Below are 19,380 nucleotides of genomic sequence, written 5' to 3'. Positions count from 1 at the left end.
TTTTTTGTGTACGACTTAACTCTTTACAAAAAAGAGCCACACGCCACACCAACACGCAGGTGAGCTCCAGCTAGTACTAGCAAAGCATAGCATTCAGTCGGAAAATCTGATAAATCTCCATGCAGGATAATGCATTTCATTACATATTCACTACATTAATTCTAGCTACATTAAAAAGAAGAAGAAGAAGAAGAAGAGTAGAATTGAAAGTGACATTGGATTTTAGCTCTTTGGATGCAAAGGTCAGTTTTCCAAGAGTATGAACTCGCATGTACAAGCTCCTTTGAAAACCAGATCAGCCCCAACAGCTACACTTAGAAAACTATGTGAAAAATAATAGACAATGAACTTTTTGCTTGTACCCTGATACATTTCATTATTTAGATGGTTTCTGTCTGCCACCGGGGACTAACCAATGTTAAGACGATGTTTCTGGACATCTATTATTTTGCCTTTTCTTATTCAGGCAAAATCTCAAGGGAGTAAATAAACAATCTCCACCTTTAAGCCAAAAGTACTTGGAATCATTACAGACCCAAGGTTTACAAACATCTTTCAAGTCAGTCTCATTTATTTTAAGATATTCACCGTCTTTTGCATAGCCTCCCTCTACTGATACACCACGAAAAGAACATTCAAGCTTCTTTTATTTGTAGTATGTTACCAAAAACCTAGTGATCTTTAGGGCGAAATTTTGAAATTCTCTGAAGCCTGGAAGGGTAGGAGGATATCTCTGAAGTATTGTCTATAATAGTTTAATGAAAAGAGTTCTCTGTGTGCCCTTTTTCTTCATAAGGGATGGCTAGTGAACTTTAGGTTACAGTGTTATTATGCTCACTGTACCTACATTTGCTTTAAATTATCTCTAAAGCTGTATATTCAGATTATCTCTAGATGATATGATCTGTACATGAGAATATTATGAATGTGTAGATTCATGCATCCCAAATATGTGACAGTTCAATCAAAAATAATTTAAACTTATAGTTCTAAGTGTCATGATGAAAGTATCAATAAATGGTTTTTAATGTTTAATTCATAAGTATATGTTTTGATATTAATTTAGAAGAATATAAAGCAGATTTTTAAAAATAATCTCTTTCTATTAGATTATGCACATTTAAACAATAAGTGGCTCAGGCAAAATAAGTCATTTTAATGTCATCTGTGATGGATTTTTCTTGACAGCTACTGTAAATTACAATTACACTGCTTCTCTCGGCACATGAAAGTAAGCACTGCAATAAATTATCTTTTATTTCAATCCGTCATGTCTGCTTTTCAGAAACAGAAAACCTCAAATAAAAGTTCAGCACCATTGTAAGAAAAATACAGTAATTTGTGATCCAGCTTGAAACAAAAAAATATACCACTCTTTTGGAAAACGGTTGTTGGCTTTTAAAAATATTACTAATTGTACTTAAATATTCCATGTCATTAGAGGGAATCCTTAGACTCGTGCATTCCTTCATTCAAAGACTACTGTTTAAAATAAAAATCTGGAAAGACCGAACTCGGAAAATCAGGGGCCATTTAATTAGAGAGGTGACTGTTTGGAAATTAGTGCTCTTTATAGGATTCATGTAAAAATGGTGATAAAACTATTTCCATGTGCATTTTTATTTCTTGAGAAGAGTATGCACTTAAACATAGTACTCCTCTGCCCTCTTGGGGAATGTATTCTTAGTCACAAAATGTACTTGAAATGTATTAAGAATTTTAATTTATCTACACAATACTTCAGTTGAGGAAAACTACCTCATGAAAGGGAATTAAATGGAAGAAAACGGTCACAAGACGAAATTTCTTAAGAGAGGAACCATAACTGAAACATGAACTGTAATAATAGGGTGATTTCAAAGTAAGTTCAGAAACTACATTTGTACACCTTCTTCTTCCTCTCCCCTCTTCTTCCTCCCCAAGTAGTCCCTATGAAGGACTTCAAATCATAAATGAGCTCAGGCTCATGGATAAGTATTGTACTGTCTGAGAGGATTCTTAGTTAGAGAAAAACCGGAACAGAACAGCTAATACCAGGAGAATTCTTTTCTTCAGTAGGTTTCAGCAGAAAGAAGGCAGATCTCCTGAGTGGGAATGTCCAGGGCAAGAAGACCCTCAAGCTCAGAAGGGGTCACGGCCCTGTGAGGCCTGGTGCTGGGGAGCGGCTGCTACGTTTCTTGGGCAGCCCTGCCCACCCAGCTGTTTCCATTTCCCGCAACACACCAGTTAAGGGAAGCACATGTATGCTCCACCTTCCCATGACGCCACCTGCTACGACAGGTCACTTGGATGGTCTCTTATGAAGTTAGATTTAAGCCCTAGAATCAGGGCAGATAACCTTGTGCTTCCCGTATATTCCAAAATAGTAGAAGGGGCATGATTTTAAATAGGAAATAGGAACATTAGTGAGATTTGATCCCATTTAGTCCCAGTAAGTATGCGTTAAAAAGCTCACTACAAATCCAAAAGGGAAATACCCTGAAAAGCAGACAGAACTATATACTTAGCTCCTGGGAATCAAGCATTGAGATGGGTGCTCAGCCAAGGAACTGAGCGAAATTTGTCCTGTGCTTTTCCTCTTTCCACCCGGCTGTGAAATCCTGACCTTTGCATTCATGACACATACATTCTATGATACTCCTATAACCGTAAGTTCCAGCAGGATCCAGGCAGTAAATTGTTGTAGGAGAATGCACTCAAATATCTTTAGCCACCTTGTAATTGCACGGCTTCTTTTATGAAGAGGGATGAGAGGTGTGATGGCGGAGGGACCCCAAGTGTTTTTTCAGAGTGGACTTTCTTCCTCTCCTCTCATCAGAAATTAAAATGAAGATTGCCATTGTAACACACATTTAAGATGTAGCCGTGATGCCTGCCAATCAGTTAGGTCGTAGGGTTTTTTTTTTCTTTTGAGGAAAGAAAATAGAACAGTTTATATCGAATGTTTTTAGAATCATTGAGGTTTGTTGGGACTGAAGTCACATAATTTACAGGTTTAGGTAGAACCCATTCTTGTAAAAAAAAAAAGTCTAGATCATTATTGTCTTATCTGATAATCTCTCTTTCACCCTCTATCCACTCTCCATTCTCAATTTTTATTTAGAAATTGTGTGGTGCAGATAGAAGCACCTTGGAAAAGTTTTTATACCTCCTGCCCCAAGTGCAAAGACATACAGAAATAACTACAACCATAAAGTACAACTTTAAGAGATAAAAATGTTGACTTGTTATTCCTGTCATTGACACATGCGTAGCTTACCTATTTCTGCACTATCAGTTACATGGAAATTAAATCTGAATGAGGGGCTGTCCATCTGCTCTTTATAGTGACATCCTGGTGTAAGGGAAGGTATCTTGCAGGTCTGGAGATGAAAGTTAAACATGTTCAGAGATAAGTGTATTGACATGAATGCTCTTAGAGATGCTGCCTTTGAGTTCATGTTCAACTAAACCTAGGGTCTACTGGAAACTCTAGTTTGGGATCTAAGAACTTTGACTTTGATAAGAATTTAAATAGTAGTCCTGTAAATCCTGATCCATTGTTATGGTTTGGGTTAGGGCACTATGCCCCTCATCCACATGAAAATATAAATTGTTCATCATTTATATTGGTATCTTTCTGGTGCTCCTAGAAATGAGTATGTTCACCTGATTTCAAAAACAACTTCTTAACTTTGTACGTGAGGATTTTAGGGTGGATTCTATATGCCAGACTTCATTTATACGGAATAGATGGAACCCAGTACATTTGCATGTAGAAAGAACTAATAAAGCATTAAGAATTAGGAATCACAATACTAGCTTCTCTTAAGCATCAAGGTGATTAAAAAGCATTCTGTGTGAATTTTGTTAATGACATAAGTCTTGAGTGAAAATCCCAAATGATGACAAAGTTTTGGAGTATTTCAAGAATATTGACAATGCGATTTGACCTTTTGTATGAGTGTGTCTGTTTCTAAAATGTAGAATGTTTTGAAATAGGCCAGAATAAGGAAACCATAAAAGTAGGAGGTCACATTTCTAGATTGCATTTTTGTTTCTCTTTTCAGTTCCCAAATCAGTAGTAATTTGCACAGTCTTTTCTGAAACCTTATACAAACCAGACAAGTTTTTATGACCTGCATTCTATGCACATGTGTCTTGGTTATGCATTCCGATCTATATATGTGTGCATGCACACTCATTTGTTGTCTAAAAGTGGCCTTGTTTGAATGCTGTTCTAAGGTAAATGAAGCAAACTGCTGTTCAATACATACCTTTTTTCTTCATTTATCCAAAGGGAGTTGTTACATGCAATGGCAAAAATTTTAATTATTCCAGAATAATAAAAACATTATCTGGCTCTAAATATAACTGATTTTTTTCTCTTTCAGAGACCATTTTAAAGTGACTTTACCTAAGAATGCATTAAAAACTTACCTAATTTAATTAAATATTTTTGTTTGGTCACTTTTAAAGCCACATAACTCATCAGAATGGTTTGCAAGTCTGTCCACATTTTGTGGGGCATGGGATAGGATCTTACTTTCATGGACATCCAGAAATTTGGCATCACGGTAAGGAAGTTAATTTGGGAACTATTTATTGGATGGAATCAGAATAAGGCAGTTTTGCTCCTGATGTTCCTCTAACTTTGAATTCATATGATCATCCTTTTGTGTGCATGTGTGTGTGTGTGGGGGGGGGTTACTTAATTGTAACCAGCACATTATTGTGTTACTGGATTAGAGCCCAGCAGTTTCAGTCTCCGAATAGGGTTTATTTTGCTTTTTGTCTTCCCCTGAAGGGTGATGGCTGGAAGGCACAAGGGGTATTTGTCTAGAAAAAGTTACTAAAAACAAAATGCCACTGCGTCATTGTCCCAGCAGCATGCACATATGACTGTTTTCTATTTTTCTTTTTCTACCCCCTTCTCTAACCGCTGACTGTTGTGGTTAAACTTCATTACATCCTACACAGCGTTGACAGCTGATGTATTTAGCAGCATGTACTCTTTAGTGATTTCTAGATTATACCCACCCTTGTATTCCTTCCCTAGAACCTCCTGCTTTTCACTGCCTGGGTGTGCACCCTACAATGAAAAGGCAAGGGTGGGCCAGAAGCAGTGGTTAGGGCAGGAGGCAGTACTATAGAGTGCCCCCCAGGGGGGCTGCACCCCTGGACAGGGACCGAAGGAAAGTTGGACCTTGACCTGTGTGCTTGGGGTCGAAGCAGTCCCTAGAAGAAGTACTGCCTAGAACCCATTCCCTGGAAGATCCCCATGGACCCAGCAGGTCAGAATTCCTTTTGCACCAAAGAGCCCCGCCTGAGGCAGCTCAGGAGTGCAGAAAGAGTGTCTCAGGCGTGTGCCCCACCCTGCATCAACACTCGGAGTTATTTCAAGTCACCTCTCTCCTATTAGCCTCCTGCTTTAATCTGCACCCTAAGGGACTGCCTTTCCTTTGTATCAGTTCCCCAAGATGCCTTTCTCTTTGGGGTGGTGGGCAGAGCCTAGGGCCCAGTGAAGCCAGGAGGCCCGGAAGCAGGCGGCCAGAACGCCGTGGAGGTTGTCTAAAACCCGTGGAGGTTGTCTAAAACCCGCAACGGGGGCCCGAGGCACCCCGGCTGCCTCTGGTAGACCTTGGTGCACCCTTCCCAGTGGCCATCCCTTGGTGATGGCCACTACCAGGTTTCTAGAAATCTCCATCCTTCCTCATACCCTAAAAGAAAAAAATTTTTTAAAAAAGACCAAGCTTTTTTTTGAGCAATCCTACCCCTCTAATTCTGTTTTTCTATTTCTCTCCATTTCTCACTCCCCCTACCCCGTATTTTTTTTTTAATTTTTTTTATTGTTATGTTAATCACCATATATTACATCATTAGTTTTTGCCCCGTATTTTTTGTTTTGCAGCAAATGACAGCGATCTACTCATGGAGGAGGGAATGACGTTCACCATAGGTCAGTGCCCAAGCTCCCCTTCAGAGAGCAGTGGCTTCCTGGGTGGAAGCAGCAGTGCTGGCCTAGGCCCGGCAGTCCCGTGAAGGAATAATAAAGCCAATCAGTGTAATGAAATAATTCAGATGCATAGCAAATCTGATTAAATAATATCCTTGAGCCCCATCTTCCTAAATCAGATACTTACCGACACATTTAGGAGACGGCAGCCATCCAACCTCTAATTCTGTTACCAGCATAATGTGGTGTTTGTTTTTTTTTATTTGTTTTGGTTTGGTTTTGGGGTTTTTTTGGTCTTGTTTTGTTTTGGGTCTCCCCCCCCCCGCCCCCGTAACACCCAGTAACTAGAAGTGATCATGTCCCTTGCTCCTTGTCGGCAAGTGATACGTACTGTCTGGCTGCCCATTCCTGGCTGATCATGTGATTGGTGTCACCACCAAATTCCAATCATCTAAGACCCTAAAGGCATCATATTTCTGACTGTGGTACTTAATGGAGAAGCAATTAACGTGAAATAAGAAAATTGTTATTTGCTGATTAATGAACATTTTAAGCATGTTTTAAAAATTCAAATATTTTTAAAAACTGACTGGTATTTATAAGAGGGACTGGTGTTTGGGTGGTTATTATCCACGGGGTCCTAATTAAGGCTTGATTAAAATGCCCTTTTTTTCTCAAAAAAATTACGAACAGGCAACTTCATACATTTTTGAATGCGGTCGTGTTTGCTCTTCCTACTGTTTAGTTTGCAGTATACTATGTAAGCAACATCAATTATCAGCCCTTGTGAGATGACAACAGGAACCCGTGGGGGAAGCACTTGGGGGGAGGGGAGGAGGACCTTCTTATTCTCTTTTTTCATAATCAGCCGAAACAATATTTGACAAGAATCTGATTAGATCCCTGCAGTAAATATTTTCCCTCTTACAGAGCCAATCATAACGGAGGGATCCCCTGAATTTAAAGTCCTGGAAGATGCCTGGACTGTGGTCTCCCTGGACAATCAAAGGTGTTTGCTTTCTGTGTCACTGCTTTTAAAATGATATGGGAAGGGAAGGTTGGTCCGACGGCTCGCGCGCTCTGCTCTTCCCCGACCCGCCGGCTCGCGCGCCTTCTGACCGCTGCGGTGTGTGTTTCAGGTCCGCCCAGTTCGAGCACACAGTTCTCATCACGTCGGGGGGCGTGCAGATCCTGACCAAACTGCCCCAGGAGGCCTGAGGAGCCGCCCGAGGGTCGCAGAGGCCGGGTGCTTTTTTTCCTAAATTGCTGAAATCCAGCTGGAGAACTTTTAGAAGACACAGGCGAACCGGAGATCACGCAGTAACCAACCTAGCTTCTAGGCTTGGAAAAACCCGGTGGGGATTGGGGGCAGTTGGGAACTCAGATCTCAAGCTCTGCCTTGGCTGCACGGCTTCCGGGGGGACCGCGGCTCGGCTTCCCACTGCGGGAAGCGATTCTGGGGGAGGGGGAATGAGGATTCTCTTGTTTGGAAGATGAGGGATTTCTAGAGATGCATGGTTTTCTCTTTTCCTTGTCTTGACTGCCCAAGTAAAAAGCTTTCCCCTCCTAAGCCCATTGTGTCTGTGGTCCTTCGTCTCCGACAGTTACTAGAGGGAGAGGGTAGATGGTTAATTTTTGATTCTCTGAACTTTTCACATGGGCGCATGGGGGAAAGAATGAGGCTAGATGTTAGCTGGGAATTTTTTAAAAGTCTCTTCTTTCCCCCTTGTGAATCCCACATTGGCACCAGCCCTTCCAGTTCTTTTCCCTTCATAGCTGCTTTGTGATGAAAAGATTAGCCCACAAACGGTGGGGTTGGTTACAAATATTTCCTTGCCTGTGAACCGTGGGTCTGGCCTCTACAGTGTTTTATCAGTCCACAAACAGGACCTTCCTGGTCCCCTGTGGCTCCTCCTCACACCTCTCATCCTGCCCCAAGCGGCCATCCCTGAGGTTACTATTGAGGGACCCTCTCACCCCTCCATCACACACACACCACACACACACACACACACACACACACACACACACACACACACACACACACGACCGTCTGTTGCACTAGAAATTAGAACATTGGCCCCACCAGTCCAGGTGTGAACAGTGTCCAGCTGGTCTAGCTCCTAAGCTGACCTCTCCCCATATTGGCCCCCTTTGGACTGCGCTCTCCTCCTGGAGACCCAGAGGATTCTAGCAGGGGAAGATATGGAAACTTCGGAGGGCAAGAGCCAGGTTAACTGGGACTGGAACTGGCAAGCCTGCAGCTCCACCTGCTTCAGAAGCAGAAAATCCAAGCACCCACATTCTGCATTTCCCAAAGGCCCATTTCTGATCAGAATACCCTCCCTTCCTTAGCACGCACTACCCACTCCCCCCCAGCACCTGTTCACACCTGGGCTCAGGTGAAGAGGTGCTGGGTGTCTAGTAGGTCACATAGAGAATAGCCCCCCTCTGGCTATAGTTTTAGGAACAAGTTTGGTGAGGGTGTCCGGGCAGCCAGGGGTTGTGCTAACTTTTGTTTCTACTGAAGCGGGTTTTGCAAAGTTGCCGCCCACTAAATATAGCTTGGGCTGGAGTGCACCAAGGAAATGCAAGCACCTGTAGTTGCCATGACAGGTGGTCACTGTGATCAGGACCCAGGAGACACTCTGTGTCTTTGTGACACAGAGTGGTGGGAGAAGAGATAGGAAACAGGTCAGTAAGTACACTTGGAAAAGTGGCTAGTTCAAGCTTTTCCCAGAACTCAGATTCTCCTGGGCACCTTCCAACCCTTCCAGCTCCCTTTCTCTGCACCCAGGGATGGAGAATTTGGACAGAGGTGATTCCAATTCAAGTGGATCTGAGAGCTGGAAAAGGCGAGGGAAGGGCTGAAGATTTACAAGGACCATAGAAAAACTTTTCGGGGTGCTTGAGACATTGGCCAAGTAAAGGCCTGGAGACTGACTACTGCTCCTGAACAATCCGATTCTCTGGGAAGGAACCTGGCCCAGATGGCCTTGGGAGAGGTTTGCCAGATAACGATTTCACTTCTCTCCTAGAGCAATCAGATTGCAACGTTAGCCACTTATCTTATCTAAGGATCAGTTTACTCCAAGTTCCCCAAGAATAATTTTATTAGGACCACAGGATTTTACCAACCACTGGGATAACATGCTGTTTGTGCAGCAATTATTCTGAGGTGGAAGTATTTATGGGACAGGTTTATAATCCTATTTATTAAAGTAACTAGTTTAAGCCTGGTTTAAACATTATACCCACATATATGCATATATACCAGCACCAGCCAATATCAGCTCCGTAGGAAACAAACTTGATTTAGAACAAACTCCGTTTAACATGCTTTGAAGTTGAAATTAGAAAGCAGATTTTAAAAAATACCGTGTGCACCACCACCACCACGACCACCACCTTCCAGCTGAACTGGCCCCACACCTCACCCGGGGACACCGGGATTCCAGCCCACGCGTGGATACTGCTAACACCACCGGACTCGGGTCCTGCGGTGTCTCCCACAGGTTCTACTCGGAATTCGGGCTCTCTGGATAAATGTGAGGGTTGGGACAGGCAAAGATCTAAGCAAACCAACGTTCCAGAACAGGTGTCGTCTTAGCAGTGGGGATGGGTGGGAGGGATCCACTCGGGGCTCACAGAATGGAGATAAGATCGCAGGCTGCGAAGCTACTCAAGGCCCGGTGTCTCAACGCCCGAGGGCCCCGGCTCAGCCGCCCTTCCCCGGACCTGCTTCTCTGGGGCTAAGAAATAATTCCCGAGTGTAGACACTCCCTCGCCCACACATAATGCATTTCTAAAATAAACAAGGCTCTGAAACCATTTCCTGAGGGGGCGCGTGCGGGTCCTTTGTTCCACGGAGCCAGCCCGGTCCCCTGCGCTGGAAAGGCTTGGATTCCCCCTCCCAGATGTGGACAGAGAGCCCTGTAGACGGTCGCGACCCGTCGCCGCCTCTCTCCCCTTCCCCCACCCTGCAGTTCTCTGGAATAAACTGGCCCATGGGCCGCCCAGCCGTCGGGTTTCCTCACGTACAGCGCTGAGCTCTAGAAGTCAACAGCCACTTCCCTCGGCCCCAACCCCGACCCGGCGCCAGCCGCGGCGGTCACTTACGTGGGCAGGGCCCGCTAGAGGTGCGCGCAAGAGACCAGGGGCCCGGGCGGCATCCGTGCTGCTGTGCAGGGCGCACCGCACCACACCGCACTCCACACCCCGAAACAGGCGCTAGGAAGGAGCAATTAAAACCACAAGTGCAACACGGAAATCAAGAGGAGTGGAGCGGCTCCGGGAGTAGTCTGGTGGCGGAGTCATTAGCTGGTTGTTGCTACAAAGCATCACCCTGTGGTTGGGTGATTAAGGAAAAAAAGTCTTTTTAAAACGTTGGCAAGCCAGTTACTGGTTTGAAGGATTTTTTGTTTTGTTTTGCTTTTGTTTTTCCTTTTGCTCCAACCACGCTGCCTGAAATATTGCTACCCCCGATATCATGCCCTTAAACCAAAGGAGAGGAATTCCGCGGGCAGCTGCTGAGGCTACAGAAGTTAAAAAAGAGAGAAGCCCCTTCCACTAATATCTGTAACGACAGCACCGATGTAATTTGTTTTGAATGTTCATTTTTATTGGTGTTCCCTCTGCCAAAATGTGCTTGATTACAGAGGTTTGTCCTGTGATCAGTGCGCACTCCAGACAGGGGAAGGTGCATCGCCGAAGGTTCAGCTCAGGCCAGATCAAATCCCGGGCTGTTTAACGCTGAAAGGCTGCATGTTGCTATTAGTGTTAAATATATGGCTAATTATGCGTATGAAAATTAAACATCAGTGTTATGCTAATGGGGCGCCTTCAGCTGCGGATCCGAGCACTTGAGACTACCATTTAATCAAATGAATCAGTAACTAATACATCTGCACGTGTGAACTTTCACAAGATCATTTCCCCGTTCCCATCACACCGCTAAATTATGAAAGAAATAATTATCAACACTTTCTAATTACCTAACAAAGTAATTTGGGATTCACCGTGGGGCTGGCGGGATGGGGAACCAACAGCCCCTCGCAGACAGCGTGGTGCGCGCCACGCCTCGTGGGGGTGGCTGTGTGGTGGCGGCGGCGGGGGGCTTTTGTGCGCTTTTCTGTACCTAGCGCCCCAGAAGATAGAAGGCGCCGTGGCAGCTTTTGCCAGCCCTGCCCCCAGGCCCAGTGGAGCCCGCTTTGGCCACTGGAGATGAGGAGGATCCTGGGCGACAATGAGAGACGAGTCTGTAACCAGATCTACAAGCCTACCACCGGCCCGGTTTTGCCGCGGGTTTCGGTGGTCCGCAGGACTCCCAGATCCCGGGTACTCTTGCCAGACCCCAGGAGGCCGGAAAATGACCCCCTGGTATCCGAGGCTCAAGCCGAACTGAGCCCGCCGGCCCCTCGGCTCCACTCTGCGCCGCGCCCTTGGGGCAAGTGAGTCCAGGGCGTTCGGCGCAGAGGGAGTGGAGGGGAGGGGGAGGCGGAGGAAGGTTGGGAGGGAAAGAGGGAGTGTGTGTTGGGGGGAGGGGCGGTGCGGCCGCCTTTCCTGGGAGGAGAAGCGCGGGTTCCTGGCTCTTCGCGCGCTCTGCTTTAATCAGACCGGTGCAGCCTCGAGCTGGAGTGGCCAGCTGGGCCTGGAGCAATGCGAGCGGGCCCCAGGGAGCGGCGGCGGCGGCGCGGCGGCCGAGTGAGTGAGTTCGCCTGGAGGGCCCCAAACCCGACCCCAGGGATGTGGCAGAGCGGACCCAGGCCAGGGAGGCGCCGCCAAGGAGAGCGCTGCGCTAGGCACACGACTCTCGGGAGGACAGCGCCCTGTTGGCCGCCTCTGGTGCCCACCCCCGACCCCCGCAGTGTGCGACTTCGCGCTCCGAGGCCGCGGCCGGGGCTCCAGAGCCGCCCTAGCTGAGCGCCGGACCTGGTGACGGCGGCTTGGAGAAGCGGTGCCCCTGTCCCGGTGTTGGGGGCGGGCGGAGGGTGGGGACAGTAGTGGGGGGAGGGCGGCTGCGCCGAGTCGCTGGTGGGTTTCTGGGAAGTAAGGCGCGCTGGGGAGGCGGGAGGCTGAAGAGCCACGGGCCGCTGAGGTCCCCGCGCGGGCGCTGCAGCCCATTGTGCGCTCCACACGGCGCGCTCTGTTGCAGAGGAGCCCCGGCCGGGAAGTGTGGACGCGTTTCTCCCGAGGCCGGGCCGCCTCGCCCGCTCTAGTCCAGCGGAGCCGGAGCGCCTCGGACCAATCCCCGGTGATTATGCAAGACAGCGGACCAATCAGCTCCGCCAGCTCATGAATATTTATGACCTTGGCTGAGTCAAAGCTTTGAAGCGAGTTTGGGGAGCTCGGCAGCATCATGCTTAGACTTTTCAAAGAGACAAACTCCATTTTCTTATGAATGGAAAGTGAAAACCCCTGTTCCGCTTAAATTGGGTTCCTTCCTGTCCTGAGAAACACAGAGACCCCCAAAAGGGAAGCAGAGGAGAGAGAGAGACCCACACCCAGACCCCGCGAGAAGAGATGACCATGACCACCATGCCAGAAAGTCTCAACAGCCCCGTGTCGGGCAAGGCGGTGTTTATGGAGTTTGGGCCACCCAACCAGCAAATGTCTCCTTCTCCCATGTCCCACGGGCACTACTCCATGCACTGTTTACACTCGGCGGGCCATTCGCAGCCCGACGGCGCCTACAGCTCGGCCTCGTCTTTCTCCCGACCGCTGGGCTACCCCTACGTCAACTCGGTCAGCAGCCACGCGTCCAGCCCCTACATCAGTTCGGTGCAGTCCTACCCCGGCAGCGCCAGCCTCGCCCAGAGCCGCCTGGAGGACCCAGGTACGTGCGCCTGCCAGGGAGAGGGAGAGGAAAGGGTACGAAGGGAGAGAGGGACAGAAGGAGGGAGGAAGGGAGGGGGGAGGAAGAGAGAGAGAGAGAGGAGGGAGAGGGGGAGAGAGAGGTGGGGGTGGGGAGGACGCCGGAGCAATGGAGGTTTCGGGTATCAATCTATGTATGGATCCTTGTCATAGCAAAGAAAAAAAAATTTTTTTAAATTCCACCCAACTCGCAACTATCCAGCAAAGGATAAATCCGAGAGCGTCCCCTGGCACTGTCTAGGCCTCTGGCCGGCTCTGTGCGCCGAGCACACAATGCCCCTTTGGAAAACAGAAACCCACATGTGCACGTATTAGTCTCAGTAATTATTTATTGCGTAGCGCTATAAACAATGTATGCAATTAAGGGTAATTAAACCTCAGCTACCGCGTGCAAAAATAGCAAACTTTCTCTGCAAAGGCAGGAACTGCACGCCTGGGAACTGCCCCAGTCCGCCTGCAGCGGCCCGGTCCGGCCCTCGGACTTTACGGGACACTTCCCTGGCTTTCGGAGTTTCTTGAGCGTTCTCTCTCGGCCCAGCCTCTGTCATCCCTCGGTTGCCACTCACCCTCGGCTCCCCGCACTGAAGGCTGTCCCTGCATTAACAGCAGCCCCCCGCTTCTGCTGTCCCTCCAGGGGCTGACTCCGAGAAGAGCACGGTGGTGGAAGGCGGTGAAGTGCGCTTCAATGGCAAGGGGAAAAAGATCCGCAAACCCAGGACGATTTATTCCAGTTTGCAGTTGCAGGCTTTGAACCGGAGATTCCAGCAAACTCAGTACCTAGCTCTGCCCGAGAGGGCGGAGCTCGCGGCCTCCTTGGGACTCACGCAGACGCAGGTACCTTGCCGCTGCCCCTCTGCCAAGCGGGCTTCCCGCGGTCGGCCTGCGCCCGGAGCTTCATTTCTCGCTCTCTGGGCCTCAGGGTCGGAGACTGTGTGTGTGTGTGTGTGTGTGTGTGTGTGTGTGTGTGTGTGTGTGTCCGTCCGTCCGTCCCACCCCTGGCTCTCCCTGCGTCTCTCCTTCCTCCCTAGTTCTCTCTGCCCTGGCTCGGTCGCTGCACTCTACTCCGCGCTGCCTGCCGCCCGGCCCTCACTCCCTGGACAATCTGATTAGGGCGCGGAAGGATTTCCCTAGACGTTTTGTTTGGGGACTCTGAGGTCACACGTGCCCGAACAACTGGAACAATAGACTCTGGGCTTAATCCCTTCTTTGCCTTTGAAGTGTGTGGCTAATCACTCAGGGCCTGGGCCGAGCCTCAGTCTCCCTCCTCCTCCTTCTCATCGGGTTGGGGTAAGGGGAAGTCTTTTCCTCCGCCTTCTCACCTCCCCAGTCCCAGACCCTGGAGGAGGATTGCTCTGAGACTCTCGGGGAGCCCATGGGCTTTCTGATCAGGACTGGCGCGGGTTTCCAACGTCTGGGCCGGGATTTGGAGCAGAGCTGGGGAGAGCAAACAGACACTAAGGAAAGGTTGATGTAAGTCCAAATGAAAAGTTTAACAAAACCTTTTGGCCTCCTCAGTCAGCCCCCAACTCAAGGGCAGAAAGGATGGAGCAAAGAGAAAGCAGGTGGCATTGCAAATAAATTTCCTCCACTCCTTTCCTCCACTCGGTTCTTTTATTGATGTTCACATTGGACTTGAAGACTCGATGTTGTGCAGGCGCTGCTTCTTCCCCCAGACGATTGCCAGGGTCGCGCTGAGTCCCTGACAAACGAAGGCCTGGATCCCCACTAACTCCTCACCACCACGCCCCCTTGGCTCTCTGCGAGCTGGCCCCTGCGGGCCACCGGCGGCTGGCAGCCCGGCCTCCGAGGCTTTGGTTCTTATAGGTGGTGGTGGGGCTCTGCTCCTCCAGCAGGGAGCTGCCCAGTCGCGCAGGGCGGCGAGGGGAATCCTTTCTCCCCTGTCCCACGGCCCCCTTACCTCCCCGAAGACCACGGTAGGCACAATGGACCTAGCCGAGTCACATTATTGTCCGCTCTTGCAGGTCAAGATCTGGTTCCAGAACAAGCGTTCCAAGTTCAAGAAACTGATGAAGCAGGGCGGGGCGGCTCTGGAGGGTAGCGCGCTGGCCAACGGCCGGGCGCTGTCTGCCGGCTCCCCACCAGTGCCGCCCGGCTGGAACCCCAACTCTTCATCTGGGAAGGGCTCGGGCGGCAGCGCCGGTTCCTACATCCCCAGCTACACGTCGTGGTACCCCTCGGCGCACCAAGAAGCTATGCAGCAACCCCAACTCATGTGAGGTTGCCCGCCCGCACCCTCCCGCCTCCTTCCCGTCTCCCCCACCCTGGCCCGGGCCCCACCCGCCTCCCGGTCCAACCACCCTGTCCGCAAGCCCTGGGCCTGGAGAGGGGCCCAGGGGCAAAGAAGAAGGAACAGCGAAGGCAGGACGCCCGCCATCTCCTTGGAGTCCCGCGCGGTCTGGACCGGCGACTTCCCGGAGCCCACGCCCTCGCCCTCGCCCCGGCCTAGGCCGCGCGGTGACAGCAGACAGCGGCCTCCGAACGCAGGCACAACCTCCCGAGACAGCCAGAGCTGCAAGACGAGCCAGCCGGACCCGACTCGCCGACCCTCAGCTGTGTGGGACTACCAGGAAAAAACAAAACAAAACAAAACAAAAAAAACACCCACAAAAAAAAACAATGTAGAAAAAGCAAAAGCTTTTTTTTTCTGTTCTGTCTGTCTCTTGTCTCCTTTCGCTCTGTATCTGTGCGCTGATGAAGTCGAGGTCCTCGTCTGTCCGCTGTCCTCACTCTGCGGCCTCTGAAAAAAGTCACCAGGTCGGAAGAGGCTCGGGCCGCCGGGCCGCCCAGCTCCGCATGCTGGGACGTTTTGTCCTTTCGGACCTTCTCCTGGGCCTGCCTAACCATCTGGGTAGCTTGTTCGGGAATTGGGGGAAATTGGAGGGAGGGGGCTTTATTTATTAAGAAATGGACTTCGCCTGAGGGTGAATGTTGGCCACTTCGCAGTTCTGTGGAGCGCAAGGAGCGCATGGTCCAAAAGTACCGATTACTTCAAACGCACTCGGAAAACCGAATAAGGAGGACCTGGTGATTTTTAACTTATACAGTAACTTTTGTACTTCGCTGGTATGGAGAGGTTGGAACCTAATGCTTTGCATTTTTACATGTTCTGCATTATTTTTAAAAGAAAAAAAAAAGAGAAATGAAGCCAACACAATATTCTCATGGGGGGCGGGGGAAGACTTGGTCGCTTTGCCCGGACAAGAAGGAAGATCCTAATTCCCTCCTCTGGAAGCTTGAGAGAGGACCGATGGGCAGTGAAGAAAAAACAGGCAAGCATAAACGAGTGCCCTAAAGCCAGTGAGCTTTAAAGTAAGACAAAAGCAGCACTAATCCCCAGAGGCTCGACCACAGAATAACGCCAGGCAGCACCCTGGCCGCCCAGTCTCCAGTGCAGGATCTAATCGCTGTACATATTATTATTGTTGTTAATTATTATTGTTATTATTATTGTTCCGTAAACATGTTGCACAAGCTTAGCTTTTTTCCGTTCTGTTGTGTGTGGCTGTAAAACCTGATGCTTTGTGAAATGAGAATCTTGACATTTTACTTGTGAAATTTGGAAAATGTGATCAATTGAAATCAACCGTGTTTTGTGTTCTCTATGTCAAAGTTTAGTTTTATATTGAGAATGTTAACTTATTGCTTTGTATCTTGGAAAAAAAGAACTTTGTAAATAAGTTATAAAGTTTCTTTGAGACAGTAAAATTATGGTTTCGAGAAAGAACTGCTGTCTGGTGTGCTGTGTGAGGGGGTGCTGTGGGCTGGGCCCGGGGCCTCCACCTCTGGGACAGATAACGCAGAGGTAGGGACTCTTGGCTCCGGACATACCAGAATAAAGGGGAAGGCCCTCCCTAGACGTTAGGACCATTCATCTTGCTCTGCTTCTGGCTCCCAAGGGGTCTGATCCCTACCTGGGTTGGAAGGGTGGGCAGCGACTGTCTGGCAAGGGTCCTTGGTGGGGGGGATCAGAAACAGGTGCTGTGTGACAGAGCGGGGTCTCAGGAACCAAAGGGACTGTGAAGGCTGGCTGAGAGGAGATGAAAGCAGAGCTCAAGGGCAACCGGTATGGGAGACTTGAGTGCCACCCCACACCCAGTTACCTCGCCGGAAGCCTAGAAGACTGAAAGCAGAGACGCTAGGCTTTGCCCCCTCGCCATCGCGGCGATCTGGCCTTCCGGCTTTTGCTCGCCTCCAGGGCGCTCGATCCCCACGCGGAAAAGACGCGGCCAGACACCGGAAAGGGGCCGGAAGGACTCCTCTGTTGGGCTTCACCTGGTCAATCAGTGAGCTCTGGGGGACAGTCCCAAGGCGCCACCTGGGCCCCTCCACAGTCACCCTCACCCGTCGGGCCCATCCACAACGAGAAGCCCCTTCCCTCCTAATGATCCCCAGCTTCTCTCCGCGCCTCAGATGGAAATGCCAAGGGAAGGGCTGGAGGGCTCCGCTGACTCCTTGGAACCCAGGAGCTGGCCGAGTCAAGACCCCCCACCCTAGCCCGACAGTCCTGAGGCCAGGACAGTAAGGGGGCACCTCCAGTGGAACCCTCCGATGAATTCTTCTCCAGGAGAAAGTGGACTTCGAGCAACTAGAACCAGCCTGGCTCCCTCCACCCGGTGGCCCGGAGTCTCACCCCAACCTCAACCCCAGACCCCACAGCCGAGCCAAGGAAGCTCAGGGAAGCTGCGGGGCCCCGTTGGGCTGCTTTGAGCGATTCCCGCTTCCCTCACACTCGCCTTGTGACACTGCTTCCTGCGGGCTGGCCCTCCGCCTTTGGGGGACCCTTTGCAGCGCGCGGTGGGGAGCAAAGCGGGGAAGGCAGTGATCTGTGTTGTGACAAGCACCCATTTTTCAATTGGTGCTGGTTAAAGAGCAGATGCTCCAGGCTCTTCTGACGCCCTTTGGGAAGGGGAGGGGAAGTGGTGGAGGGGCGGTGATGGAGGGAGCCGGGGAAATAGTGGGGGATGGAGCCGGGGACCTCGAGGCCCCATCAGGGCCTGGGATTGGGGCTTTTCCTCTCCCGCAGGTCTCCAGAACCCGGAACGCAAATGGGGGAGATCATTAGCGGGAGCGGACGGGCCTCAAAGCTGAGAGGGAACAGGATTTCCCAGGCTGGGTTCGGCTGCCGCCCGGGTAGGGACCTTCAGGGATTTGGTTTTCCCTGGAGATGTGACTTTGCTAGAGGGGAGGTTTTGGTGGGTTGCTCTTACTCATCCAACTCCGGTGCTGCAGCCAGGGCCCAGCGCCTGAAGCCACAGGCAAAATCTGCTTGGTCAAGCGGATTTTAATATTTTGAGATATTAGCTTATACTAATTTAATAATCTCTTGCTAACAGTTCAAATAGAGAAATTATTAGTTTTAGCTCAACGAAGGCGGTCTTTAGTTAGGCTCTATTATAATTATAAGCGGTTGCACTTTTAAAAAATGTTAATCTCAATATAGGCCTAATTAATGCTGCCTTGTTACTGACAAGTAGTTCATCAAATATCTGATTCAAAGATTTTCATAATGAGTATATTAATTAAACTATGAATAATCTAAAGGTGGTTATATTTAAACAATACCTCATTATAATGATTAAATACTGATTTCGAATATTATGTCTTAACAATTGTCACTTAGAAAACACAACCTTTCCTTATGTATGAGTCTGTAATGGCAAAATGCAATTTTGGGATTTTTTCCCCCTTGTTCAAAAAATGTGAACCTCATTTTAAAACACTTCTGAAATAGGTTACACACAGCTTAATGATTATCAAAATGACTCTTTTCTGCAAAAAAAGACCCCAAAGTGCGCGTACAGCTGCAAACCCAAGAGGGTCAGCATCATTTCACTGTATTCTCTTCTTGATTACAAGCCGGGCCCATCAAACACAACATAATTACAGTAATTTCAGGTTTATTTATTCTAATGCAGTTTCCCCATCTCTCTGGTAATTATGAGCAATTTTTTCGCCCAGGGAATCTTTTTGCATTAACAAAAGAGATAACGCACTGAAAGCCAAATTTGCTGTGCATTGAGAAAAGGGAAAAAAAAATCAAATAGGTGCGAGCTGCCATCTCTGCAATTCTCCGGTACCGGAGCCGGCAAATTGCTTGCAGGTGTATGGAGCAAGCTTGTCAATGGCCAGGCCTCCAAATTAGCAAATGCACAGCGTCGAAGTAGTGAAGACAGTCTTAGCAAAATTGCCAAACAACAGATACCTCTTTAATATCTTCTCTCACACACACTAGCTCTAAAAGGGGCAGGGGTGGGGGGTGTAGGGGCACAAGCAACAGTCCCCAGCCCCCTTCTCACTGGTCTTGGCTTTCATAAGCTTGGGACTGAGTGGTCCTGCAAGTGGTAGTCTCATTGTGCAAGAATCCAGCTTCTAAATCTAGGCAATATTTTAAAAATATGAGATTGGAAACATGTTTATAGTTCACAGCTTTCCTTTTATGTTTTCTTTTTCTTTCTTTCTTTCTGGGATCCAAACCTGGGCTGGGTCAGATGGCTCTTCAGCCTTCCCTATTAGCTAGCTTTAAGAGCTCCAAAAAGTTTAAAAATTCCTCT

General features: G+C 49.0%; 2 protein-coding genes across 6 annotated transcripts in view; both read left to right on the top strand.

Moving 5' to 3' along the window:
- METAP1D (methionyl aminopeptidase type 1D, mitochondrial) overlaps positions 1–7,505 on the top strand; it is an 84,314-nt gene extending 76,809 nt beyond the window's left edge. For all 4 annotated transcript variants that reach the window (XM_025850316.2, XM_073882544.1, XM_073882549.1 and 1 more), the window contains 4 exons: positions 4,459–4,556; positions 5,891–5,938; positions 6,866–6,944; positions 7,075–7,505. In XM_025850316.2, coding sequence (XP_025706101.2) covers positions 4,459–4,556; positions 5,891–5,938; positions 6,866–6,944; positions 7,075–7,153 — 304 coding nt within the window. In that variant the 3' untranslated portion in view covers positions 7,154–7,505. The remainder of the gene's footprint in view (positions 1–4,458; positions 4,557–5,890; positions 5,939–6,865; positions 6,945–7,074) is intronic.
- Positions 7,506–11,501: 3,996 nt separating this feature from the next.
- Positions 11,502–16,539, top strand: DLX1 (distal-less homeobox 1). Of its 2 annotated transcripts, none has more exons than XM_073904847.1 (4): positions 11,502–11,638; positions 12,090–12,770; positions 13,443–13,642; positions 14,791–16,539. In XM_073904847.1, the coding sequence occupies exons 2-4, from the start codon at positions 12,458–12,460 to the stop codon at positions 15,043–15,045; spliced, it is 768 nt and encodes a 255-aa protein (XP_073760948.1). In that variant the 5' UTR covers positions 11,502–11,638; positions 12,090–12,457; the 3' UTR covers positions 15,046–16,539. The 2 variants fall into 2 exon arrangements, with proteins under 2 accessions (XP_073760948.1, XP_025743581.1); XM_025887796.2 differs by having other exon boundaries at positions 11,548–11,642.
- The last annotated feature ends 2,841 nt before the right edge of the window (positions 16,540–19,380 follow it).

Source organism: Callorhinus ursinus, unplaced genomic scaffold (genome assembly GCF_003265705.2).
Source record: "Callorhinus ursinus isolate GAN/ISIS: 27379988/994484 unplaced genomic scaffold, GSC_fseal_2.0 scaffold2, whole genome shotgun sequence".
Classification (NCBI taxonomy): Eukaryota; Metazoa; Chordata; class Mammalia; order Carnivora; family Otariidae; genus Callorhinus; species Callorhinus ursinus.
The sequence above is the reverse complement of the archived record's forward strand: the minus strand, read 5'-3'. Positions and strand labels throughout refer to the sequence as shown.

Coding starts and splice junctions, on each gene's coding strand:
- DLX1 (XM_073904847.1), top strand. CDS start 12,458: ATGACCATGACCACCATGCCAGAAAGTCTCAACAGCCCCGTGTCGGGC. Junction 12,771..13,442: donor GAGCCGCCTGGAGGACCCAG/GTACGTGCGCCT, acceptor CTGTCCCTCCAG/GGGCTGACTCCGAGAAGAGC. Junction 13,643..14,790: donor TGGGACTCACGCAGACGCAG/GTACCTTGCCGC, acceptor CCGCTCTTGCAG/GTCAAGATCTGGTTCCAGAA.